The sequence below is a fragment of the Danio rerio genome, chromosome 22, assembly GCF_052040795.2.
Source record: "Danio rerio strain M-AB ecotype USA chromosome 22, GRCz13ab, whole genome shotgun sequence".
NCBI classification, from domain to species: domain Eukaryota; kingdom Metazoa; phylum Chordata; class Actinopteri; order Cypriniformes; family Danionidae; genus Danio; species Danio rerio.
In genome coordinates, this window is record NC_141042.1 from 40,705,201 (window position 1) to 40,732,681 (window position 27,481).

The 27,481-nt window shown below is 38.1% G+C and overlaps 1 protein-coding gene across 6 annotated transcripts; it reads right to left on the reverse strand.

The window, feature by feature from the left end:
• Nucleotides 1–1,980: 1,980 nt before the first annotated feature.
• Nucleotides 1,981–25,828, reverse strand: ttc14 (tetratricopeptide repeat domain 14). 6 transcript variants are annotated; one of them, XR_015521177.1, is made up of 14 exons: nt 25,280–25,828; nt 24,093–24,211; nt 22,452–22,651; nt 19,795–19,879; nt 17,825–17,954; nt 16,151–16,306; nt 15,919–15,990; nt 12,744–12,863; nt 11,590–11,712; nt 10,601–10,718; nt 7,394–7,500; nt 4,071–5,306; nt 3,206–3,510; nt 1,981–2,944 (listed from the first exon to the last, which is right to left on the reverse strand). XR_015521177.1 is itself a non-coding variant. In NM_001014314.2 (12 exon segments), coding segments are annotated over 12 exon segments (1,998 nt in total). In that variant the 5' UTR covers nt 25,414–25,792; the 3' UTR covers nt 4,491–4,672.
• Nucleotides 25,829–27,481: the final 1,653 nt, after the last annotated feature.

The following is a 27,481-nucleotide window of genomic DNA, read 5'->3' on the forward strand; positions in this document are numbered from 1 at the left end:
TGGTCTTAGCTGGTAAGGCTGTGAGATGACCAGCTAAAACCAGCTTGACCAGCCTAGCCAAAACCAGCAATGTCCAGCTTAAACCAGGCTGGTCAAGTTGGTTTTAGCTGGTCATTTTCCAGCATGACCAGCTAAAACCAGCCTGGAAATGGCCAAAACCCCTCTAAAACCAGGCTGGTCCACCAGCTGAAACCAGCCAACCATCCTAGGTTGTTTTAAGCTGGACTTTTCAGCAGGGGTGTCATTTAAAACATGTCATGTCTTACTTATCTCATGACTTTAATCATCATACTAAGACATCATTTCATCTTTTACCTCCTAATTGTGTCTTTATAAGTCACATTTTTTACTTTTATCTCCTAATATAGTGTTGATAATTATTATTACTTTTATCTGCTAATTTTGACTTTTTAATCAATATTTTTGACTTTTATCTACTAATTTCAACTTTTAATGAATAATTTTGACTTTTATCTCCTAATTTTGACTTAATAGTTAATATTTTTGGCTTTTGTCTCCTAATTTGAAATTAAGTCATAATTTTGTCTTTTATCTTCAATTTCAACTTGATAATTAATAATAATTATTGCTTTTATCTGCTAATTTTGACTTTTTAATTAATATTTGTGACTTTTATCTCCTAATTTTCGACTTTTAATGAATAATTTTGACTTTTATATCCTAATTTTAACTTAATATTGACTTTTGACTAATTTCGACTTATATGTTCTAATTTCATCTTGCTAAGTCATAATTTTGCCTTTATATGTCATAATTTTGACTTTCCAAGACATAATTTAAACTAACTCTTATTTTTTGTAATAGTCATAATTTGGACTTTATCTTTTGATTTAGACTTGGATATAATTTTGACCTTTATCTCCTAATTTCTCCTTGATAATTAATAATTTTGACAGTCATAATTTTAACGTTTATCTGCTAATTTCGACTTGCTAATAATTAAACGCTTTTGTCCTAATTTTAAATAAATTAGTCGTAATTCAATGTTTTATCTGGGTGGGTGGGAGGGTGTTTTCTCTACACCACCACCAGTGTGCAGCATCCACTGGAATGATGCGAGGACAGCCACAGGACAACGGCGCCAGTGCCTGCTATAGGTGGAGTGGAGCGACAGTGGCCCAATCCCAGTTCTATTTTTGTACCACTTCCCCTTGGCCCTTGAAACAGAGTGTGAAGGGGAGGGCTTCAAAATGTACCCCTAAGGAATGAGACAGCACACGTCATCATGATCTCTTGCTTCATATGAGATCAGACGATGGCGACTGCTGTAGTTATAGTGTTATTTTCTGATGTTTATCTTCAGGAAATCACTGAAGGCATATATTATATTACCATACACGTCGGTAAAACATGAATGCGGGTATGAATATATTAAAACATGTGCTTGTTTGTTGTGAAATTTTGCAATAATGACAAAAAAAATACTAATTTGTGGGTCTCTTTTCGTGGGCAGCCATTGTGCAGTTGAAGCTGGTGTACTCTGGGAATTTTTGTTTTACTCCTTGGTTTCAGGTGTGGTCCTAAAAAATAGTTTGAAGTATTTATCTAGACCTTACCCTTAGCCCTATGCATTCAAGCTAAAGACAATTGTGAAGGGGTAGAATTGGGGTTGGGCCGGTGGTAGAGGCAAGTCTGTGAATGGGGATGATTGGGAGGCGATAATGGAAAGAATTTGGCCAGGACAAACACCCCTAGGTTACACCATACTCCTTACCAGAACTGCCAAAAGACCACAGAGAGTCAGGACCTCATCTGAAAGACGGCGCTCACTGACAGTACAGCATCCCCTGCACTATACTCGGGCATTAGGACTCACATTAGGTTGAGTGCTCCCTCACTAACACATTTAAAATGAATCAAGCACCGTATTTTACACCCCCAGCATGTGTACATGACATCAGTGGAAATCTGAATTTACTTGTGTTTATCTTAGACAAAAATCAAAACGGCACAGCAGCGTTTCCTTCATCAGCACATTGGTTTATTTGAACACTGAATGCAGTTCAAAACACTGAGGCGTCATTCGCAGCACATTTGGCAACCGCTCAGCTTTTGCTTCAGATTTCTCCCGACATCAATCTAATCCATCCTCAAATTGCCGAATTAAACGCTTTTGATCAACTTATAATCATCTAGCATATGTAAATCACAATACTGGAGGCTTAAAGGGACAGTTCACCCCCCCCCCCCAAAAATGTATTTACTCTCTTTAAATTGGTTTCAAACGCTGAATGAGTTTCTGTTAGGGGTCTGCATTCCCGAGCCTGTACCGCAGTAGCCACGGGACCCGACCAGATTTCTTGCAGCGAATGAAGATTTCTGAATGAAGCGTGGGAGCGGTCAGTAACTGGTGTATTTTTGGATGGGAATGGCCATTCTAACAATATCGCTCCCGAGCGAGCGAGCATGCGTATGTATGTGTGTGAATGAGACAGCGTGATGCTGTGTTTGGATTGTTTATTGCTATGTGTGTGCGAACGAGAGGGCTAATATCAATAGCTATACTGAGCTAATATTGCTCAGTGCAGTTGTAGCTGATCTTTGAAAGGCGAGTTTGTTTATTTTTAACATCCTGATGACACCATTCCCTCGCCTTTTGTATAGCATTCGACTCAATAAGCATAAGCTAAACAGCCGGCTCCGTCATGTTTTAGGGTCCCCATGAAACACGTGCTGTTTGCATGTGTTGTGAGGAATTGCAGCGCTTTTTCGTAATTTGTTTGCGTTGTGAAAATTTACACTCAACTTAAATGCTTGTGTTGTGAGGATTTGCAGCATGTTTGCTGTCAGACTAGCGAGCATCTTTCCTTAATTTTCTGCTGTTTTTTTGTAATCGCATGTTTACTCTTAAATTTAAGTTCGACTAAAGTATTTAACAAATACTAGGAAAGTCAATGACTAATGAAGATCTTTCCTTAATTTGCTGATGTTTTTTTAGTAATCGCATACATTTTTTTAAAATCGCAGTGCGTTAAGTTCCCTCGGCTATCATAAAAAGCAAGTACTATGGAAGTCAAGGGTTACAGGGAACATACTTCAAAATATCTTCTTTTGTGTTCAACACAAAAAATTACTTTTGTATATTAATAGCCTCAGTAAGCATAACCAAAACAGCCGGCTCCGTCACATGTTTGTGTCCCCTTGAAACATTTCCATTGTATTTGCATGTGATGTGAGAAATTGCAGCTCATTTTCTTAATTTGTTTGTGTTGTGAAGATTTACAGCACATTTGCTGTCAGACTAATGAAGATCTTTTCTTAATTTGCTTATTTTTTTTGTAATCGCATACATTTTCTGAAATCGCAGCGCGTTAAGTTCCCTCAGTTATCGAAAAAAACAAGTACTATGGAAGTCAATGGTTACAGGTGTCGAACATTTTTCAAAATATCTTCTTTTGTGTTCAACAAAGAAACTCAAACTAATTTATAACAAGTAAAGAGTGAGTAAATAATCACAAATCTAGTTTTTGTGTGAACTAACCCTTTAACCTGTTTGGTACCAGTCATGAAAATAGTTTTACTCGCCCAAAATAACCATTACTTTGAGGAAATGGTGTAATCAGGATGTTAAAATAAACAAAGAAAATGCAAACAAATAAAACAAAATTGCTGCATTTTTACACAACATATGTAAATTATTAGTATTAGTATTATTAGTCTCAATAAACAACATAAACATCCGGGTCCGTCATGTTTTAAGGTCACCTTGACACATTTCCGTTGTGTTCCCTGCTATTTACATGTGTTGTGAGAAATTGCAGCACATTTGATTCATTTGTTTGCATTATTAAAGTTTGCAGCAGATTTCCTGAACTTGCTTGTGTTGTGTGGATTTGTGACACACGAAGACCTTTTCTTTCATTTTTTTTTGTAATCGCACATGTTTTCTTAAATTGCAGCATGTCTAGTTCTCTCCGCCACCTTAAAACACGAACTCTATGGAAGTCAATGGTTACAGGTGTCCAACAAAAGCAACTCAAACTAATTTAAACCAAGTAAAGAGTGAGTAAATAATGACAAATCCAGCTTTTGTGTGAACTAACCCTAACCTGTTTGGTACCAGTCATGAAAACTAGTTTTACTCCTCCAAAATAACCATTATGTTAAGGGAATTGTGTAATCGGGATGTTAAAATAAACAAATAAAAAAAAAATTGCTGCATTTTTACACAACATATGCAAATTATTAGCCTTAGTATTATTATCCTCAATAAACAACGTAAACATCCAGATCAGTCATGTTTTAGGGTCCCCTTGAAACTTTTCCGTCATGCTATTTACATGTGTTGTGAGAAAATTGCAGTGTGTTTACTCAACTTGCTCGTGTTGTAAGGATTTGCAGCACATTTGCTGTCAGACTAACACAGATCTTTTCTTAATTTGCTGGTGTATTTTTGTGATCGCATGCTATTTCTTAAATTGCAGAGCATTACACTCTCTCAGCCACCATAAGTGAACAAATACGGTTGCAGGTTTCCAACATTCTTCAAAATATCTTCTTTTGTGTTCAACAAAAAACTCAAACTAATTTAAAGCAAGAGCAAATAATGGCAAAATTCAGTTTTTCATGAACTATCCCTTTAACCCTGTTAGTACCAGTCATGAAAACTAGTTCACTCCTCCAAACTGAACGCAACACACATCTATAGCTTTCACTTCTTCTGCTTTTTGTCCTTCTGAAACTCTGCGATCTGACTGAAGATGTCCAGCAGGTTTAAAGGAAGATCTTTCTTCGTGTTTGCGCTGTTGGTTTTCCCTCCATCATTCCCGGCTCGCTCTGACCGACTCGGATTTCTTCCTGAAAACTCAGAGTGGCGCTCAGACTTGTGTGAATATTCGGACTGAGTCGAGGAGGATGAATCTCTACGGTTTCCAACTCTTTCGTTCACTTTCAATGGCTCCCCATTGACTCCAGATCTGAATCCCGCAGGTTTGACTTGATCTGAACCTCCCTCCAGATCCTCTTCAAACCTACCTCTGCTTTCAGCCCCCCAAACCGGCTCCGATTCGCTCATTAGTTTACTGATCGACTGATTCTGGTTGATGTATGAGGCTGAGGTGTTTGCAGGAGCCGGAAACCAGTCTCTATCGTCCTCTGCTGTTTTATCGCTGCAGGAGGAAACTCGCCGCTTGTGTTTTTTGCTGCTGCGGGACGAGCGTCTGCGCTTGTGCTTGCGCTTTTTGGATTTTTTGCGACTGGTTGACGGAGAGCTGTCGCTCGATGAGGAGGAAGACGAGTCTGAGGATGTGGAGGAGGAGGTCGAACGCTTTCGCTTTTTCTTCATTCTGTGAGAAAAGCCAAAACAAAGAGTGAAACCAGCAGATTTAGGGGAAAGCGGCAGCAGTGATGCTTTATGAAGTAAAACAGAAATGAGTTCTTACCATGTTCTGATGGAGGAAATACTCACAGATTTGTATGATCACACACACACACACACTATACGGTTTTAGACAATACCACATGACTTTTTAATTGATCCTTCTGGATGGTTCTACAAATACAGTGGTGCATCATTATTCACGAGAGTTACGTTCTAAAAATAATCCGCAATAACGTAGAGCAGGGGTGTCCAAACTACGGCCCGCGGGCCATCTGCGGCCCACAATCAGTTTAAAAATATCAATAGAATCTGGCCCGCTATACAAAAAATGAATGTAATTCAATAAATAACCACCGGGTGTCGCTATCACATGCATTCAATTAAGCAGCAGTTCTTGTTATGATCTATCTATCTATCTATCTATCTATCTATCTATCTATCTATCTATCTACACAGTTGAAGTCTGATTTATTCGCCCCTCTTTGATTTATTTCTTCTTTTTAAAATATTTCCCAAATGATGTTTAACAGAGCAAGGAAATTTTCACAGTATGTCTGATAATATTGTTTCTTCTGGAGAAAGTCTTATTTGTTTTATTTCAGCTAGAATAAAAGCAGTTTTTAATTTTTTATAAACCATTTTAAGGTCCAAATTATTAGCCCCTTAAGTCTTCAGAACAAACCATTGTTATAAAATAACTTGCCTAATTACCTTAACTTGACTAGTTAACTTAATTAACCTAGTTAAGCTTTTTAAATGTCACTTTAAGCTGTATAGAAGTGTCTTGAAAAATATCTAGTCAAATATTATTTACTGTCATCATGGCAAAGATAAAATAAATCAGTTATTAGAAATGAGTTACTAAAACTAATATGTTTAGAAATGTGTGGAAAAAAAAATTTAAATAAAAAAAATAAATTATCTCCGTTAAACAGAAATTGGGAAAAAAATAAATAAATAAATATATATATATATATATATATATATGCGTGTCTGTGTGATGTATGTAAAATCTGGCCCGCAACGTTTTTTTTTTTTTTTTTTTGCATCTGGCCCTCGGCCCAAAAAGTTTGGACACCCCTGACGCAGACTAACCATATTCCATACACAACGATGCACTGTACAGATTACCTTTTATTCTCTGAATAAATACTTGCGGGTCTCAGGCAAGCTATATATCCGTGTAATCTTTATTTCTCACTCTTTCAACCCCAAGCACAACAGAGACCTTCCTGCAATATGTTTCTGAGTAAATTCAGTAAGTTTCCTACGTCCACCTAAAGCCTGGTTTATACTTCTGCGTCAAGTCATCGGCGTGACCCACAGTGCATGCAACGCGTGTAGCTGTGCATTTATACTTCTGCATGCTGTTTCTGTTGCTCTGCAATACACTTCCAAACCACTAGTTGGCAGTGAGGTGTAAATGTTCCTCTGTGTCGAGTTTCTTCGCTGGTGTTTTGTTTTTCCTGAACACTTCCTGAATGTACAAGTGGCTTAAACTCGCTCATTTTGAGGCAGGAACCGGCGGACGTGCAGCAACTTTAACTATGAGGTAAACATAAAACAAAACTTTATGGGATAGCGCAGCGTGCATGGGATGCGCACTCCAGAAGCTTGCCGGAAGTCGTAAGTCATCCGGGTACTTCTCGCATACTGATTTCCGAATTCTATGAATTTGGACATACTACTCTGCTCGCATACAGCGTACTATTTAGTATGGAAGTATGTGGTTTCGGACGCAGCCGTTGTCTTCAATTACAGATGTTCAATTATCAAGTTAAGAAATACAAATTCAAAACATTTCTAATAGGACATTATCAGTATTATTAACTTACAATTGTTCAATTTAACACAGTTCAAATTCAGATTGTTTTGGCTTATTATTAGCTCCATAAACACGCGCATGCGCTGAACATTTTGCAATGAAAACTGACTAAATTAATTAATTATATATTGACCTGCGGTGTGTGTATGTGACCAAACATGAGCATTAAAGTAGTAAACATCATTCATGTGTGTGTGTGTGTGTGTGTAGGGTGGTGTAAACATTACCTTTTCTCCTCTTTTAGGATCTTACGCAATTTCTCAGCACTCGTCTCCGCGGTCTTAGCTTTTTCCTGCTCTTTCGCAGCTTCCAGCTCTTTCAATTTAAGTGATTTCTTTAAAGCAGTTCGTTGACAGGGTAAAATGGGGAATAATTTGCAGCATATTCGTCAAGCATGCATTGATTTGCACCATTTTTCACACCCCCAGGCCAAGCATTCAGGATGGTAAGCAATGACAAAACATTTTACAAGTATCAATGATCGGAAGATGCATTTACCGTAGAGCCAGGAACAGAATACAAACCAAAGGTGGCGGGTTTCAAGTCCACATGGGGCGTTAATGTTAACCCAGTGTTAAAAGTCCCATCAGTCAGGTTTCACAGGTCCGAGATCAGGTAGACACATAGATGACAAGAATACCTCATCAGTACTTCAATACTGAGCATTCAATTCATCTTTATTTCTGAAGCTTTTCACAAAGTAGATTGAGTCAAACTCTCAGACTAGGGCTGCACAATATATCATTTGAGCATTGATAATCACAATGTGGCTTAGATTATCTATTAAAGATTAACAGATTTATTTTAAAACCATTTATAGTGTTATTTTATGTATGACTGTTTAATTTCTGTACTTTAATACTGGTAGAATAGATCAGAGCACACATGCACACTCGATTCAAGTCCATTTTAACTACATAACTGGTCCCTTAGGATATTAATTGGGAATACTACAATTAAAAGCATTTTTGTTTAATTATTTGTACATTTAGAGGGACATAAAGTCTTTAAAAACTTCCAAATATATATATAAACTTTAATAAACTGATAACTGGGTTCCCACACTTTCATGGAAGGACTTTCATTCATTTTAAACCCAGCACTTTTGTAATCCACACCCCAGCATATGTCGCGCCATGGAAGTCTTTACTTAACATTTCACTTACACTTAATATTAACATAAAAATGTTTGAGTAATTTCAAAAGTTGACCATTTTAACAAGGCATGTTCAAATATCCCAAAACTGGTGATATTTAAATGTGGTTTCTGAAATATTGCTGAAATGTGCATTATTTGTCAGTGCTATTGAGCTTAAAGGTGCAGTATGCAAGTTTGACACCCAGTGGTTGAACTAGGTATTGCATGCTTGGTTCGAAACACGTGCAAGCACAGGTTGCCAGATTGACAACATCAACAGCAGTGTGCCTAACTATCAAGCCTAAAGGCTGATTCAAGTCGTGTTCTAACTATAAAGAAAAAGCATGCGATTAAGACATATTCTCCATATTAAAAGGAGTTTTTGTCCTAATCAACACCTGAAATTTATATTTTAGAATCTACCATACTATTGAAAGTAGCAGCAGATAGTTCCACTCAGATCTTGACAATATAATAAACTGTTTGAAATTTAACTTTAGAGCTGAGACTTGTGCAAACCAGCACATATCAGTGATTCAGCATCTACATTTATTAATGTTAAAGACATTTAATATGTATTAATTCGATTATAAACCTTACCATGCGGCTGGAATGCAGTGAGTGCACTATTTTGTGCTTCTGAATGGCTGTATTTACATCAGTCGTGTTTTGTCTAGTGCAAACAACCAAATTGCTTATCACTGCAAATCTCATCACAAAACACAGGGGTGTCCAAAGTCGGTCCTGGAGGGCCAGTGCCCTGCTAACTTTAGCTCCAACTTGCTTCAACACACCTGCCTGGAAGTTTCTAGTATAGCTAGTAAGAGCTTGATTAGCTTGTTCAGGTGTGTTTGATTAGGGTTGGAGCAAAACTCTCCAGGACGCCGGCCCTCCAGGACCGAGTTTGGACACCCCTGACGTAACATGTTGTTAGGACAAGCGGGTACAGTGTAACCTGCTCACCTGATGTTTACACTTGTATGATTTATATTTTTCGCTAACTAATAACCACCTCATGTGGAACTCTGAATCTGCGTCTCATTTCGGAGTCTGCTAATGTCCACCTGAGGTTGCATTTCAGACACGGACACATACTTTGAATGAATGAATGATTAAATGGATAAATGAATGAATGAATGAATGAATGGATGAATGAATGAATGGATGAATGGATGAATGGATGAATGAATGGATGGATGAATGAATGAATGGATGGATGAATGAATGGATGAATGAATGGATGAATGAATGAAGGAATGGATGAATGAATGGATGAATGGATGGATGAATAAATGGTTGAATGAATGGATGGATGAATAAATGGTTGAATGAATGGATGGATGGATGGATGAATGAATGGATGAATGAATGAATAAATGAAGGAATGGATGAATGACTGAATGAATAAATAAATGGATGGATGAATGAATGGATGGATGAATGAATGGATGGATGAATAAATGGTTGAATGAATGGATGGATGGATGAATGAATGGATGAATGAATGAATCAATGAAGGAATGGATGAATGAATGAAGGAATGGATGAATGACTGAATGAATGAAAAAATGGATGGATGAATGAATGGATGAATGAATAAATGGATGAATGAATGGATGGATGAATGAATAGATGGATGAATGAATGAATGGATGGATGGATGGATAGATGGATGGATGGATGAATAGATGGATGAATGAATAGATGGATGAATGAATAAATGGATGGATGAATGGATGGATGGATGGATGAATGAATGAATGAAATGTGCAGCTTTCCAGCAAGGCAACCCGGCATGCTGAAATATAATTGGCTAAACTGGCATTGGGCGGGTTAAATGGCCAAAACAAAAACAACCATTCTGGCACAGAAAGCACGTTCAAAGCAGAATATTGGACTTCAGCCATGTTTTTTTGATAAACAAGAATGTTCACTGAGCATGCTTCTGAAATATCTGCAAACATATTATGGTGTTTTTATACTTTAGAGGAGTCAGAAACTTACATAAAGCACCTTTAAGAATTTCAGTTTAGGAATTTCTGCATTTTTCCAATCAGTTTTAGACAATTGAGTACAGTTATTAAAATAATAAAATGAATTTAATTCCAGCACTATCAAGGATCTCTGTTTGCGCTTAAGTTCTTTCCAGGCCTTGAATCCACATGTCTGAAATTCAAGAAGTGTGGGAACCCTGTGTGAACTAAGAGATACAGTACAGCGTGTGCCTAAATTGAGGCATACCAGAAGCTGACTGTCTGAGTGAATGCGGACTGGCGGACAGGTTTCTCCAGCTCACCTGGATGCGGATCTGCAGTTTCTCCAGAGCCTCTGCCGCCTCTTTAAACGTGTCGTCTAAAACCAGGGCTCTTTTATAGAGACTCTCTGCCGTCACTAGCTTGTCTTCTTCCTCAACTCTGTGCAGAAATCATCAGAGAGATAGCAAAACACATATAAGCAAGTTTGAATGTTCTCAATCATTTCATTAAATTAAAACCCAGCACTAGGGGCATGAAAGAGGGGGGACTCAAATGCAGGGCTCTAGCTTAAACAATATATTATCAAGCCTAATGGAGACATTTGTGACAGAACACATTTACTTACCGTATCTATTTAAAACAGAATGCAGGGAAGTTAGTCACTTTTCAGGTATTGTGTAACTTCATTGTAATAGCTATGATTAATCAGCATCTTTAATAATATGAAGTACATACAAAGAAAGCAAAATATTGAGATTATTTTCTGTATTTTTACATCAAATTACACTGAAAATGCAGAAGATTTGTAAAAATCTGCATTAAAAAAGTAAAAATTTGACAATTGTCTGAAGTTTTACAGCAATCATATTAAAAAATGCACAAATTTTGGAAAAGTCTCTGCAAAATTTGATGTTTTTGCACCCCAAAATCAGGTCTAAAAATATATACAGTGGGTCAAAACATTAATATTATAAGCTTATTTTGTGCATTTTTACAGCAGATCATACTAGAACTTCCACAAAGTTTGAGAAAAGTTGCTGTAAAATCAGTCATTATAGGCTGCAAGATTTAATAAACTCATCTGCATCACATCTAAAAATATATAGCATCAAAAAAAAAGAAAGAAATATAAATATTATGACTCGATAGCATGGCATGCTGGGCTATAAACATTATTAATGAAAGTAGTGTTTTGACTATATATTTAAAGAAAGCAGAATGATTCAGTGTAATTCAGCGTAAATGAAGTGACTGTAAAGCTGTGTTTGGTGAGGTATAAAAGATGTAAAGCGGGAATAAACAGACGTACTGTCCTCCGCGCTCCACCAGCGTCTGGCACAGGTATTTCTTAGCGTTTCTGTGTGTGGGGCAGTTCTCCAGAGCCAGCTCAAAGTCCTCAATCGCCTTCAACAGACTGCCTTTGGTGGCGTATCTGAAAAAAAAAAAAAACACACTTTCAGCCACTTATTCATTTATGTTTTAACCCTTTAACCAGTTAAACTCTGCAGACCCGGTACCAGGTCCGTGACGTCATCGACTTTCGCTTTCAGATTTAAAGGGCTGCATTGCACCAGACCCCTGTAAGTGGTTTCGTTTGAAAGTGTAGAATCTATATTTTATGCACATATCTGCATCACTTTGGTTTTTATTCTACTGTACAAAAGTTATTTACACTTAAATACACAGTATTTTGAATACCCGAGCTGGGTATTGAGCATTGGTTCATTTTCATATTTTTCATATGACACATGAACAAGTTATAGCTCAAATGAAAGCTCTTGCCGGTGCTCATACGGTTCTAGCGTTCTTTTTACTGAATTATATTCACATATCAAACAGTTGCTGAATGAATCTCGGTGTTTCCATGGTGCAGAAGTGAAAACAATACATTCATGATCAATAAGCAGCCCCAGATAGCACAGACAGCTGTCATCTCTCACCTTATGCTGTGCGCTTCAGGGCCATTCTCCTCTGTTTGTGAGCTGATGTGCATAAGTAATCCTTTTATATGTCTGACGTGCTCCAAACACACTGAATTATGTTTGATCAAACAAAAGAATAGTGAAATATGAACACAGTGATCGCTCTCTGTGGCTTGTACAGCACCTCTCATCAGTTGGAACACAATAACTTCTGCATAGATTATGGTGGAGACATTTCTCTTTTGTCCTATGATTACAGACATGTGCAGGAACCACCAACATTAATTACAGCACGCTAGACCACACACAACCTAAAAGGTACACTTTCAAATTTGAGTTTCATATGTGCATAAAATATAGATTCTATACTTTCAAACGAAACCACTTTACTAAAAGCTGCTTTTATTCTAGCCAAAATAAAACAAATAAGAAAAATATTAGAGGAAATACTGTGAAAAATTTCTGAATCTGTTCAACATCGTTTGGGAAATATTTGGAATAGAATGTGTGTGAATATGATGGTGGGTTTGTGGAGACTCACAGAGCTCCGCGGGCCACCAGAGCCTCCACGTTGTTGGTGTCGATCTCCAAAGCCTTGTTGTACTCGTTCATCGCATCTACATGACGGCCAGACTTAAAATGACCCACGCCGGTTTTAACACTGAAATCATGAAGAAATCATACTGTCAAACACTTTTATATTTCAGCAATTATTAAGTAATACACAGGTTCTATACAGGATTATACAGGTTAAGGTTATTTAAAGTACACATGAAATTAAAACTAACCATGTTGACTTTGTTAGCTCACATAGCTAGTTTTGTGAACAATTCATCTGTGCATATCATTAAGAAAAAGTTTGTCCTTGTAATCTTCAATCGAGATCTGAAAATGCACTTCTTGTCTGTTTTCAGTTAAATTCAGTTTAATTGCAGCCCATACAGTCACATCTGCTATACATTTTAAAGAGGAGTGTAAATATTGCAGTAATGACAGAGTTAAATGTGTTTAGATGCTGAAAAACCGCCGAAAAATCACTCAATCACGTTAAAAAGACAGTTAATATGTGAGTATTTTTACACATTTATTCACACGTTTGCATTGCTGAGAGCAGGAGAGAGACAGGCTGCACTGGTAAGTTATTGTCTCTTCATTATATCGTTTAATTAAAATAAATGATCAACAACTAAATGTCACATGTGAAGGCATTATCTACACACAATATGAAATCCCAATTAAAAAAACACTACAAACTCTACTATTCATGAAAATGCTTAAATCACAGACAAATCCAAATGCCCAACACAAGCGGGCTGAGCTCCAGACCAGCTCAGCTTGATGACGTATAATGTCCCCGACACCGCCTGCAGTCCCATTTAGCAACTTGATAGCTACCGTCGTTTAAAAGAAGCGCAACCGATTTAATAAATCAAGAGTGTGCTGTAACTGATGTGTTTTATGTCGTAGAAAAAAACGTGAATGCATCTTGCATTATTTAAGCGATTTCATTGAAATCCCATGGAAAAAAACCTGTTGACTTTGGCACGAGGGAACTGGAGCTGCTAAAATGCTAACTCGCTCCCGGGTTTTTGCATACAAATTGACGTCATAGTTCCTACAGTCTACTGAGCGGGGCCAACACACTTAAGCACGCCCCTCCAGCAGTCAGTTTAGTGAACAAACAGAAATGGGGAGCGGGAGGAGTCTGTTAGGTTGTAATAACTCTCCACAAAGCCTTTTCTCCATCTTTCTGAATGAAACGCCTACTTTACTCCACCCAATCAGCTCACAACAGAAAAAACAAGCCACGCCCACTGCTGTTTCCTCATTTAATATTTCGTTTCTCTAGGAACTGCGTCACAATGCAAAACAAATGCGGGTTCATGTGGACTTTAAAGCAATCAGAGACCCAAAGCAATGCCAATTTTAGACAATCAAAACAGTTTCCATTGCCTTCTTGTCATTTCTGAGGAATAAAAATAATTAAAGCAGTGTCTAAACGCCATTATGTGACAATATGTAAAGCAGACAAGCTAAATAAATCCAGAACCAAGTTTTAATAACCCGTCGACCACTAAAAACAAGTCTTTAAAGACACAAAAGTAGAGCAACGTCTCACATTAGAGAAGCAAGGTTATAAAAACTTCTTTCTAGATTCTTTAGCTTGTCTAGGTTTCATTTTGTCACATAAATCAATGTCTAAAATTGACTATGTGTAGTAACAAAATGTAAAGTAAAAATGTAAGCTAAAAAAAAATCATAAACCAAGTTTTTATAAACTAAAAAGGACACTATTTTTAAACTATTTAAGGACAAAAAATGGCACAGCGTCTCATATTAGTAGGCGTGTCATGATTTCAATTTTTAATCGAAATCGAACGAAATTTATGCTCAATTTCGATTATCGAATCAAAAAATAGAATCGTCGATGCTGCCACGTCCCCATGTCACGTCAGCTTGGCTTGCCAAGCGGGAAAAAAACAGGCTTGTTGAAGTGCTTGTTAAACTGCAGACGCAGGAGACCCGTCGACAGAACTTAAACCCTCTCCTCTTTCAATGAAGTCGCCGGTGTTTAAGCATTTTGGACTTCCAGTGAGTTATGTTGACAACGTTCGTGTTGTCGACAAAAAAAACACAGTTTTGCAAGCTCTGCTATGTACGTATTACGTACAGTTTGTCCAATAGACAACACCGGCATCGCAATCCTCCGCCCGCCCCCGTTGCAAATCCGCTCGCGAAAAGTACACACTCAGCCCCTGTTTACACTGTCTTTGTTTTTAAATGGCATTTTAGAACAACAACGATTTGACATCCACAGTGGCATGTAGCATTTCTGAGCAGCCCTCCTCTTCTCTACCTCTGAAAACGCACATCATTGACCACACAGACACAGACGCACACACAGCCATGCGCTCGAGACAGCAGGTCCAGGCAGTCAGAGGACTGCTTCAATCTTTCACTCACTTGTACTTAGTCATTTTAGCGAACACCTCAGATACTGTTGGCTGGTTCCTGTTGGTTGTGCGTCTTTTTTTACCGACGCCATTATAACGACACAGATCACTGCCTATTCACGAGTCCCGCAGAAAAAAGTGATTGACAGGAGGTAATTATGTGTGTATCTTGCCTTTATTCATTTTACTGTATGATTTGTTTATGGGTAAAACAAAGACCATGCAGGTCAGGTAGTTTAAACGGTAGGCTACAAATAAATAATTGGTCATTAATTAATTAATTATTCATAATCGAAAATCGAATCGTGCCTTTAGAATTGAAAATGTAATCGAATTGAGGATTTGGAGGATCATGACACCCTTACATATTAAAGAACGAAGGTTATAAAAACTTGCCTTCTTGTCATTTCTGACAAATATAAATAATTAAAGCAGTGTCTAAACGTCTCACTATGTGAAAATATGTAAAGCAGACAAGCTAAATAAATCCAAAACCAAGTTTTGATAACCCGTCGACCACTAAAAACAAGTCTTTAAAGACACAAAGTAGAGCAACGTCTCACATTAGAGAAGCAAGGTTATAAAAACTTTGTTTTGGATTTTTTGTTGTTGCTTCTATAGGATTCATTCTGTCTCATAAAACTATGTCTAAGAGTTACTTTATGACAAAATGTAAAGTAAAAATGTAAGCAAAAAAATCCAGTCAATCGATAAAATAATGATCTAATTGAAAATCATGAAGAAAAGCAGGTAAAAACAAACCATTTTAAGGCCCAGGAAACAGACTGCTTCTTTCTTATAGTCGTAGCAAAATCCTCCTCTTTGAAGCGCTTACTGTGAACAGACATATTAGAAATGAGTTATTAAAACTATTACGTTTAGAAATGTGTTGAGAAAATCCTCTCTATATTCAGGAGAGCTAATAATTCCAACTTCAACCATATATAAACCAGCTTAACTGAAATAAAAGCATCTATAAAGGCCAAACACACACCTCTGCAAACCCCTCATGAGTGAAGGAGTCTGTGTGTCACTGATTCCCAGTTTGCCCAGAAGGAAATCCACGTTTAACGGGTTCGACAAACCCAGTGACTCGTCCAGGAGCTTCTCGAAGGTCTCGTTGCTGTCAGAGGAAACGATTTCACCTCGACTGAAGATGAGAAAGCACAAACATCCAAGTGACGAATGTGTTAACCATTTCACCCCAAATATATGAAGGTATAAGAAGCAGCATACATCATTTAAAAGCAATAGAAAGCAAATATATGTAATGGAGCTAGGGTTAGGTCGCCAGTTCGATACCAGCTCGGAGTGGGTTGGGTGGTGTAGGACCGGCGGGGTTACATTGGTGCCGTGACCCAGATGGGAGTGAGGTTTAGGGGGGTGAGTGTAACGGAGGCTAGCCAGTAGGTGCTGTGCAGGTAAACCTCACTCCTCTGACCTCTAAAGGTGCTCTAGCGACTAACGCTAGAGGCCATGGTCTTTAGCCTTCTTGATAGAGTAACCGACTCCCATGCGGAAGGTCGCCGGTTCGATACCAGCTCGGAGCGGGTTGGGTGGTGTAGGACCGGCGGGGTTACATTGGTGCCGTGACCCGGATGGGAGTGAGGTTTAGGGGGGTAAGTGTAACGGAGGCTAGCCAGTAGCTGCTATGCAGGTAAACCTCACTCCTCTGACCTCTAAAGGTGCTCTAGCGACAGTCGCTAGAGGCCATGGTCTTCAGCCACCTTGTTAGAGCAACCGACTCCCATGCGGAAGGTCGTCAGTTCGATACCAGCTCGGAGCGGGTTGGGTGGTGTAGGACCGGCGGGGTTACATTGGTGCCGTGACCCGGATGGGAGTGGGGTTTAGGGGGGTGAGTGTAACGGAGGCTAGCCAGTAAGTGCTATGCAGGTAAACCTCTCTCCTCTGAACTCTAAAGGTGCTCTAGCGACAGATGCTAGAGGCCATGGTCTTTAGCCTTCTTGATAGAGTAACCGACTCCCATGCGGAAGGTCGCCGGTTCAATACCAGCTCGGAGCGGGTTGGGTGGTGTAGGACCGGCGGGGTTACATTGGTGCCGTGACCCGGATGGGAGTGAGGTTTAGGGGGGTGAGTATAACGGAGGCTAGCCAGTAGCTGCTATGCAGGTAAACCTCACTCCTCTGACCTCTAAAGGTGCTCTAGCGACAGATTCTAGAGGCCATGGTCTTTAGCCTTCATGATAGAGTAACCGACTCCCATGCGGAAGGTCGCCGGTTCAATACCAGCTCGGAGCGGGTTGGGTGGTGTAGGACCGGCGGGGTTACATATACACAGCAAAACATCCTTAAATCTGCAGTTTTCGCTTTTTTATTGCATTAAGAGAGCTTGATCTTACTTCCAACAACTGGTAATGGTGTAAAAAGTGACTTTAATGAACACTGTTAATAGTTTCCAGTGCTATATTCTCTGGGTTAGTGTTGTATGATACGCTACAAAAACCTTGTAATAAACTGCAGCAGATTTTCTGTTATTTTACAGGCGTATTTCTCTAAATATTATTACCTAACACTACAAAAATGACAATGAAAGACACTTTGTTAAACGGTAGAGTTAAATATTGAACATTAAAAGTCGACATCTTATAATGCAACTCACAACGTAAATGAACAGAAAATACGGACACAGTGTAGAGCGCTGGACGTACGTGTAGTGAAGAGGCAGATCTTCTTTGTTCAGTACGCCCAGCTTGACTTTCTCCATGTGCGGAGACACAGAGGACGAGTGCAGAGACAAGGTTAACTTCTCATGGTAGCGGTCGATGTCTTTCACTCCAGCTGGAACACAAAACCAACACTTTAACCAATCATATCTGAATCTCATAGGGCCATCTCATAGGATACTGTTCAGAGCGCAAGCACAGATACAAGAAGCATATTAAAGCCACGCCTATCAGCTGCTCTGTCTGTGACCTGACATATGAGCGATCTGCTGATGCCCCAGAGTCCATGTATCTGTGTTTGCACTCAGTGAACAGCGGTATACTGATGACCTTTGCGAGTCATTTCTCAAGTCATTTGTTTCAGCGGTGTTTAAGTACGTGCTCAACAGCGCTCAAATGTTAGCGGGAAATAGACGTTTTATAATTCAGTATCAAATTGGTTCAGAAATTTCAGTGTTGTGATATCACTAGTCCAAAGTGACTTACAATTGAGCAGGCATTCAGCGATTCAACGAGAAGAGGCAAGTGCTGATTATACAAAGCAATTGCTATGCTGTTCACACCAGACGCGGCATGCGCGAATAAATATCGATATTCATGCGTAAATAGACGAGTGAACATTTTGAGTTTACTTGCTTCATTAGCGCATTAAATTCACAGAAGACACGGATTTGCATGATGGGCGGGGCTTCTGTCTGTCTGGCGACACTAGTTTCAATGCTAAATGGCTAACATGGATTTTATTGAGAGGATAGCTGTGCTTTATGTGCTTTAGGAAGGCTGAAAAACAGCGTATATTTGTTCGGCGCCGTGTCTGAGTCCACTAGATGCTTTCAGAGGTGCACCAGATCAACTCCTCCAGAAAATATACCTGGACACAGAGGCGTAGCCACCGGGTGGGATGGGGGGTTGCATCTGCCTCACTTTTAGAGCATGACTATTTAGAAACAGGTGAATAGGAATGCAAATTTTTGGATTTCATACAGCTGTCCCGCCCACTTTTAAAATGACGCCACAGCAATGGCAACTTGCTGCAGAGCTTTTTAGGTCGACTCAAACCGAGTCAAATACAATATTTGGCTTAAAAGTTGAGTCAACTCAAAAGCTGTGCAGCAAGTTGTCTTACAATTTTAAAATGTTAAATTACACTTTAATTTCATGCAAAAGCAAAAATGTATCACGTTTAATGTTGTGTTTAAATGGGAAACTATTTGGTAATATAAATTAATATAGAAGCGACACAGCTGCATTTTAACAACAAGCAATTTATCCAAAATCTCAGCACTTTTCAAACCTTGAAAACCCTCAAATTAATATTAAACTAAATTAAAATGTGTTTAAAGTGTACAAATTTATAATAAAGAGTCATTTGAAATCGTATACTGCGATTAGATTTTATTAAAGTGACCTTTTATGCCTCATTTTATGAGATGTAAAAAAGTCTCTGATTTTCCTAGAGTGAGTGCATGTGTGTGTGCGTGTGAAATTATAGCTCAAAATGTCACACAGATAATGTTCTAACTCTCTAAAATTGACCCCTTTAGGGTCTGATCCTAATTGTGGTGTTCTGATGGCTGTCGCTTTAAATGCAAGTGAGATTGTGCTTTTTTTTTTTTTTAGAGGAAAGAGTGTTAGCATAGCTGTATGCTAATGAGGGAGAGATGGTCACTAGTGGGCGGGGCTTTCGTCCTCTGATGACATCATACAAAGGGAGAATGTCAATCAAAGTGTTTCTGCAGACTGTTTATATCAAGTCTGATTATAAAATTAGAGGCATTACGCTACTATTTTTCTTTGCTAAAAACTGTATTAAGTTGAACAGTTTTAAATATCGCTTAAACATTGAAGGTGAGCACACAATCAAAGAACATGACAGAACATATGAGCATGTTTTTACATATTAAACGCTCAAATACAAGTTTTTGAGAACGAGAAAATAAATATAAAAAACGCACCTCTGATTAAATCCCCGATCTGGTAATACGACAAAGGATCATCGTGGTTTCCGGTTGAAGGCACTTCTCTTTTTGGACAGAGGGCCTTCGAAAAGAGAATATTCATTATTAAAACACTTTCAATTCAACAAAACAGCCACAATGCAGTTTAGAAAGCTACTCATTTAGAATTGTATAAATAATAGTGGAAAAACTCTTGTGTATACTGCACACTGTGACTGATAATATTGACATTATTTACATCAATATTGTAACTTCCCAGAAAAACCCTTAAATCAATCATTTCCTTATGAATATAGAAATGTTTACACCAGAAACTATTACTATTTTTCTGTAAATAGACTTCTAAATCATTTTAAAATCAAGAACGATCACCTGAGAGACACTTTAATGTGAAACTTAAAGTTGTTTTTTTAATTGCCACTGCTTTGATTAATACAAAGTGATTAATAAAAGGTCATTTTCAGGGATGTTTTACCAGTAAAGCCAGTTCTGCAATCAATACTACATCACCAGCATATGCTTTTAGATGCTGAATGTGAAAATCACTCATTTTAAGACTTGTTTTTACTCCAAACTGACTTCAGTCGAGTGTTGGAAATAATGATTCACAGAATGAGACACAAAACACATTTTTTAGCAGTGATAAACTGCATTAAATAGTTTATTATCAGCAAAATTAAAAGAGGAAGAACTTAAATAAAGCATATTTTGTCTTAACTAGTTATGTTTTTAGTCATGCATGTGCTTTCAGGGCGATGCAGGGGCGCAGTAGGTAGTGCTGTCGCCTCACAGCAAGAAGGTTGCTGGGTCGCAGGTTCGAACCTCAGCTCAGTTGGTGTTTCTGTGTGGAGTTTCCCCCCCAGTTCAAAGACATGTGGTACAGGTGAATTGGGTAGGCTAAACTGTCCGTAGTGTATGAGTGTATAAGTGTGTGTGTGCGGATGTTTCCCAGAGATGGGTTGTGGCTGGAAGGGCATCCGCTGCATAAAAACTTGCTGGATAAGTTGGTGGTTCATTCCACTGTGGCGACCCCGGATTAATAAAAGGACTAAGCCGACAAGAAAATGATTGAATGAATGTGCTTTCAGATGCTGAACATTAAAGAAATACAACATTTAATAACGTGTTTTTATCCCAACTAGCAGCACTAAGGATAGACTTTATGCTGTAGTGGAAATACACTGTGACGGGGAGGGTTGGTGTAGGGTGCGTTAGAAAATACAGTTTTTGTACAGCATAAAAACCAATGGAAACATATATGGGATGTGACCTGATGAAGTAGACCTTGAAGGTCTAACGTTGTCCAATTAAATTGACTTTTGAGAGCTAAAGTGTCAGAGAAAGTTTTAATTCTATTGCCATTTCAGCTTCTATGGCTATGTCATGGCAAAAAGAAAATAGATCAAGTTTATCACGTTTTATAAATACCAATTTTCTATAATTATAAAAATATTCTAACAATTAAAAGTCATCAACAGCAATAAATAATGTCCAAGGTAAAATACATAAATAGCAATAATGATAAATATATAAGATAAAAATCTAAAACACTTTAAGGTTTTCTATTTGATAAAAATTTTTCAATTGTAGATGGATTCACATTTTCAAATATTTCCTTTAAAGTCTCTCTAGATAAATATTGTTGTGTGATAACATTAAAAATGGGGCATTCCTCAACAATATGTTTAACAGTTTGGTTTTTGCTGCAATAAAGACAGTTTGGGGGTTCTCCTCCTTTGAGTAAATGTTCATGCGCGAGTCTCGTGTGTCCAATGTGGCATCTTCTATAAACAATCTCATCGTGTCTTGACTTAAAAAATAAATGAGATTTTTTTCCTATTTCAGGCTAAATTTCAAAAGGTTTGTTTTCTGGGCACTGATCCCTTTGTGTTTGCCATTTGTTAAGAATATAGCCTTTTATTAGTGGCTTTAGATTTGAAGGTGGGATTTTACAGTTCTTCAGCTTTCCTGCTAGGGCTGTTTTGGTGGCTTTGTCGGCTTGCTAAAGTGTCAGTGTGCAGCTTCTTTTTACCAATGGAACGTCCCCACAATTCACAAAAACTAATGTGAGTGGTGTGTGTGTGTGCTGCTATTACGCCCCATTCACACCGGACTTTATCGTCAACGCTTGACTGAAGGCGTGTCTGAAGTTGGGGCTGAAGCGATCATCATAGCAGTGTCAACCAATGAAATTCAGTCAGCAATAGGCCACTGTCTAGCTAATGTATTTGCATACAGCGATCTGATTGGTTGACGCTTGCATCGGCGCTTGAAAAGTTGAGCTAGTCCCAACTTCTGCAGCGAGCAACGCCTCTGAAGCGGCGCCGGCGGATCCACAATGCAGTTCGGCAACGCCTGACATCACCCATTCAAAGTGAATGGGAAGCGTTGACACTAACGGCCCGTGTGAATGGAGCGTTATAGGTGTACAAATACTAGACACAAAAGACTTATAATAAATATGAAAAAAGGGGTAACCTATGTGCCCTTTAAAATAAAATATATTGTGTTAAATGGGGGGGGGTAGTTGTGTTTTTACCCAGACATTTAAAAAGAGCATATCTTAAAGTAGAAACCACATTGTGAGGTTATCATATAGTCAGAATGTCTAATAAATAGCCACAACAATAAAGAGACAAACTATGCAAGCACACCTTGATCTCAAGATCCTCAATGTCTCTCTTCAGTCCACCAGCGGTGCAGAGCAGCGTCACGAATAAGCCGAAGTCTCGCACCGAATTGATTCTGCCGATGACCATGTCTCCACGCTCCACATCTCGGTAGAAGAGCTCGCGTCTCTCCTCGAACGACACCTCCATGAACTGCTCCAGCGGAGGCATGACGGCAAACGCCTCTGAAACAGCAGCACAATATTTCAGACACATTTTTACTACTAAAATCCCATTACTTTCAGGTAAATATTCAGTCATGTTATACGTCTACATGCACATGGTGAACGCTGAATGATGACGTTATTTCCAAGTGAGTAAATGACGAGCACAGGGTTCATACGGTCCTAGAAAACCTGGAAAAGTGCTGGAGTTTTGACAAGGCATTTTCCAGGCTTTCTAGGACCGTATGAATCCTTTGCTCATCCTTTATACTCTCGGGTCAAGTCCACTCATACACGGGTATTATTATCAATGACTTTTTAAAAATAAAAATAAATAAAAACATCTCTGTCCATTACAAGAAAACGCACAGTGAAACAGGTTAAGGGCATCCCGGACCAACTGGCAGCAACAAAAGTCTTTTATGCATGATTCACGCCAATGCAGAATTAAAGGGGATCTATTATGCCCCTTTTAATAAGACGTAAACATGCCCCTAGAGTGTGTGTATATGAAGTTTTAGCTCAAAATACCACACAAATAACGTTTCATAACTCTCTGAAACTGACCCTTTTAGGCTTTGATCCTAATTGTGGTGTTTTGGTGACTGTCGCTTTAAATGCAAATGAGATTGGGCTCTTTTTAAAAGAGGGCGGAGCTACCAATGCCTTTGTTTCAGCATAGTGGCAGATTCAAATACAAGACTACTGTTATCTGTGTAGTGGCACAGTGAGTAGCACGTTCACCACACAGCTAAAAGGTCGCTGGTTCGAGCCTGGGCTGGGTCAGTTGGCATTTCTGTGTGGAGTTTGCATGTTCTCCCCATGTTCGTGTGGGTTTCCCCCACAGTGCAGAGATATGTGGTACAGGTGAATTGAGTATGCTAAAATTGACAGAGTGTGGATGTTTCACAGTGATGGGTTGCAGCTGGAAAGGCATCCACTGTGTAAAACATATGCTAGATATGTTGGTGGTTCATTCTACTGTGGCAACCCCGGATTAATAAAGAAACTAAGCCGAAAAGAAAATGAATGAATGTTATATGTGTGAAAAGGGTCAAATGCTGGTGTCTATGATGACTCCTGTCGCTGTTCATTTGTGCTTCATCTAAAGTTCCACATTTATTATCCTCTTAATTGGTGACATTATCTTAGGTAGATCAAACACTCTAATGGCAGACGGCTGCTTCTCACTCAGGGCTGTTCATGCTAAAGAGAGAGAGATGCTCACTAGCAAGTGACAGCTTTAATTTCAACATTAAAAAGTTGATGGTGTTCAATATTAAAAGTCGGTGGCACAGAGATGAACTCAATAATAAAACATGAATCACGAACTATGGCAAACGGTTAATTAATGGATTCTTTTATACACATGTTTGACAACTTTCCTAAAACACAGCAAACTCATTTTTCAAGATGTTTAAGAACGAATACAGCAGAAATCTGATTATGAATAACTGAGAACCTCCTAACTCCTCCTGCCATTCGTCTGCTGGTTCTGAGATTTTCCATGACGGTGCGAACAGAAGATCGGCTTTCCTTGCTATAAACTGCTCCAGAACGGGACTTTGCTCATCTTTATCCCTGATTAAAAACAAAGAACATTTAATTAAATTTCTTTATACACACATACAAACTATACAATTAGATTTTTCCTATTATTTAATTTCTATTTAATATTCTCCCCCAATATTTGTGAGTACTCATCTGTGATCTTCAGTTATTTTGTTAGTTTAAATACAGTTTTAGCTTTGGTACTGACTAATCCAACGTATATGAACAAATATATTATTGTAAAAGCATTTTTTTTTGGAAAATATTCATTTAAAAGAGAGATCTGTGAGGGGTGAACATCTTCCCTCAGGATATTTACATTTGTATTTAGCACCATGCATTGACAAGTACTTAGTTTGAATGACTAAAATGTAAATTTTTTCAGGATCAGATTACAGATTTGCTCTAGTTTTATCACGAAAAAAGCAAACAAAACTTATTTATGTGGATAGAAGTAAAGTTGGTTTTATATTCACACATTCGTTCATTTAGAAGTCTCTATATTGTTTACCATGTTACTTTGAATATTCGATCGGAATTAGCATGCAAGCATGACTTGAAAACAACATTAACACTGTTTATTTGATTGTGAACAATTTTATACTTTGATAGTCATTGGCTGCTAATATGATTTTGCTATTTGGAGTTTGGAAATATTACTTTTATGAAATAATGTTATTAAGGGGAAAGTCTGAATGTGCAAATATAAAACCAACTTTACCTCTATTTTATGTGGCTTATTTTAGCTTTTAGATAATATAGAAATCTAATATCCAAACAAATTGACACTTACAGTAGGTTTTGGGGTACTGGGTCATTCTTAAACACACACACACACACACACACACACACACACACACACACACACTTATTATATAATATTATATATAGACTCTAAAGTGTAAATATTTATATTATTTATCTAGAATATACAGAATTACATTACACAGAAATACTACGAATCAATGAAGTCATGTTATGTTTTTCTTGACTTCAGTTGTGCTTTATGGGTTATTTCAGGAGTCTTGAGTTTTGTCAACACAGCGCAGGCATGAGGGATAAAAATAGCCACGTGCAGCAGTTGTGAACTCCTCTTACCTTTGGTTAAGGCTTTTGTAGAGATCAGAGGCCAAATGTTTAAAGTCTGGGTTTTCATTCTGTTCACATTTCAACAGCGACAGCAGGTTTTCCCCGTGAAACGACACAGACTGTCGGAGTAAATCTCTGTCCATCTTCAGTGTCTGCAAACACACATATTTACACCCCTGTGTGCTGCAATACCACCACAGACGTAGAGTAGAGACTGAATAAGTATTAGTAATCAGTAGATAAGTAATAGGAGATATGTTGATCGTTTGTTTATTCTCTCAAACGCTAAAGAAGTTATAAAAGTGTCTGAATTCTTGCAGAAATAGCTGCAAACGTAAGCGTGCTAAAGCCAACTGGGAGACGTGGAAACCGGAAGCTAACCGGAAAAAAGCGTTTAACAATTTCGGAAATTACTAAAACATTATATTGGTTTTATTCTTCAGCAATGTATTAAATGTAGATAGTCTGAATTCAGTTTGTTTAAACTCGACAAGAGCGCAAGACAAACAAGAAAGCACGAGAGGCGGCGGTTAGCGTGAAACGGCTTGTTGTTGTCTTGTTTTCAAAATTAAAGTCACCGACTAAAAAGAAGCAGGTTTTCCAAAATAAAAGTCACAGTCGGGTAAAAAAATAGCAATAAGGATTTCATACTATATAACTATAAATATGTAATTAAAATATGCTATCCTAACCGCTTAAAAACAGCATATGCTGGTAAAGTAGGTTTTGATGTTAATTTTGCTGATTGCAATGCTTGTTTTGCTTATTTTGTGTCATTATATTGCCATTGTATTTTTACACTGTATTATGTATATTTGTATTCTGTATATGGTCTTATGTCACTGTTTTTTTGCATTGCTTTACCCTCATCTTAACAAACATCCTGCTGGTGAAGTGACAATAAAACTTTTATTATTATTGATATTTTTCTGATCCCATAATGGTGGAGTTCCTCAAATCAAATCACTTTTATTATAAAATACAGTATATGTTGGGATTATATTGAACCATCTGTTTATATTTTCTCAAAACTACTAACTGCTAAAATATCAATAACTTAATTAATAATTTGTATAATATTTAAATGAGGAAAATAAACATGGATGAGAGCAGAGTAGTCTGAGTTTACAGTCTACAACATACTTTGTAGAAATTCAATGAATTTAACTGCACAACAAAACCGAAATGATGCTCATCAACAGAAGAGTTATTGAAATTGATGAGTTGATGATGACCAAAACTCCCATGATTCCACACTCAGTTACAGAGTTATCGAACTACACGTTTGTTTGTTGTGAATAAACTCCCTCTAGTGGTCAAAATCTCCCATGATTCCACATTCAGTCACAGAGTTATCAAACTTCACCTTTGTTTGTTGTGAATACACTCCCTCTAATGGCCAGAAGTACATGATTCCACATTTAGTCACAGAGTCATCAATATACATGTTTGTTGGTTGTGAAAACATAAAGGCAAAACTCCTATAATTCGACACTCAGTCATGCACTTATCAAACTACGCCTTTGTTGGTTGTGAATACACTCCCTCTAGTGGCCAGAACCCTAACGATTCCACATTTATTCACAGACTCATCAAACTAGGCCTTTGTTGGTTGTGAATACACTCCCTCTAGTGGCCAAATGTCTAATGATTCCACATTTAGTCACAGACTCATCCAACTACACCTTTGTTGGTTGTGAATACACTCCCTCTAGTGGCCAAATGTCTAATGATCCCTAATTTAGTCACAGACTCATCAAAGTACGCCTTTGTTGGTTGTGAATACACTCCCTCTAGTGGCCAAAACTAATGATTCCACATTCAGTCACAGACTCATCAAACTAGGCCGTTGTTGGTTGTGAATACACTCCCTCTAGTGGCCAAATGTCTAATGATCCCTAATTTAGTCACAGACTCTTCAAACTACGCCTTTGTTGGTTGTGAATACACTCCCTCTAGTGGCCAGAACTCTAATAATTCCACATTCAGTCACAGACTCATCAAACTACACCTTTGTTTGTTGCGAATACATGCCCTCCAGTGGCAAAACTCCCATAATTCAACACTCAGTCATGCACTCTTCAAACTACGCCTTTGTTTGTTGTGAATACACTCCCTCTAGTGGCTAAAACTTCTATGATTTCACACTCAGGCACAGCATTTTGTAGTCATTTTACAGTTTGTTTGTTTTTTGGTGCGCAAATCAAGCTT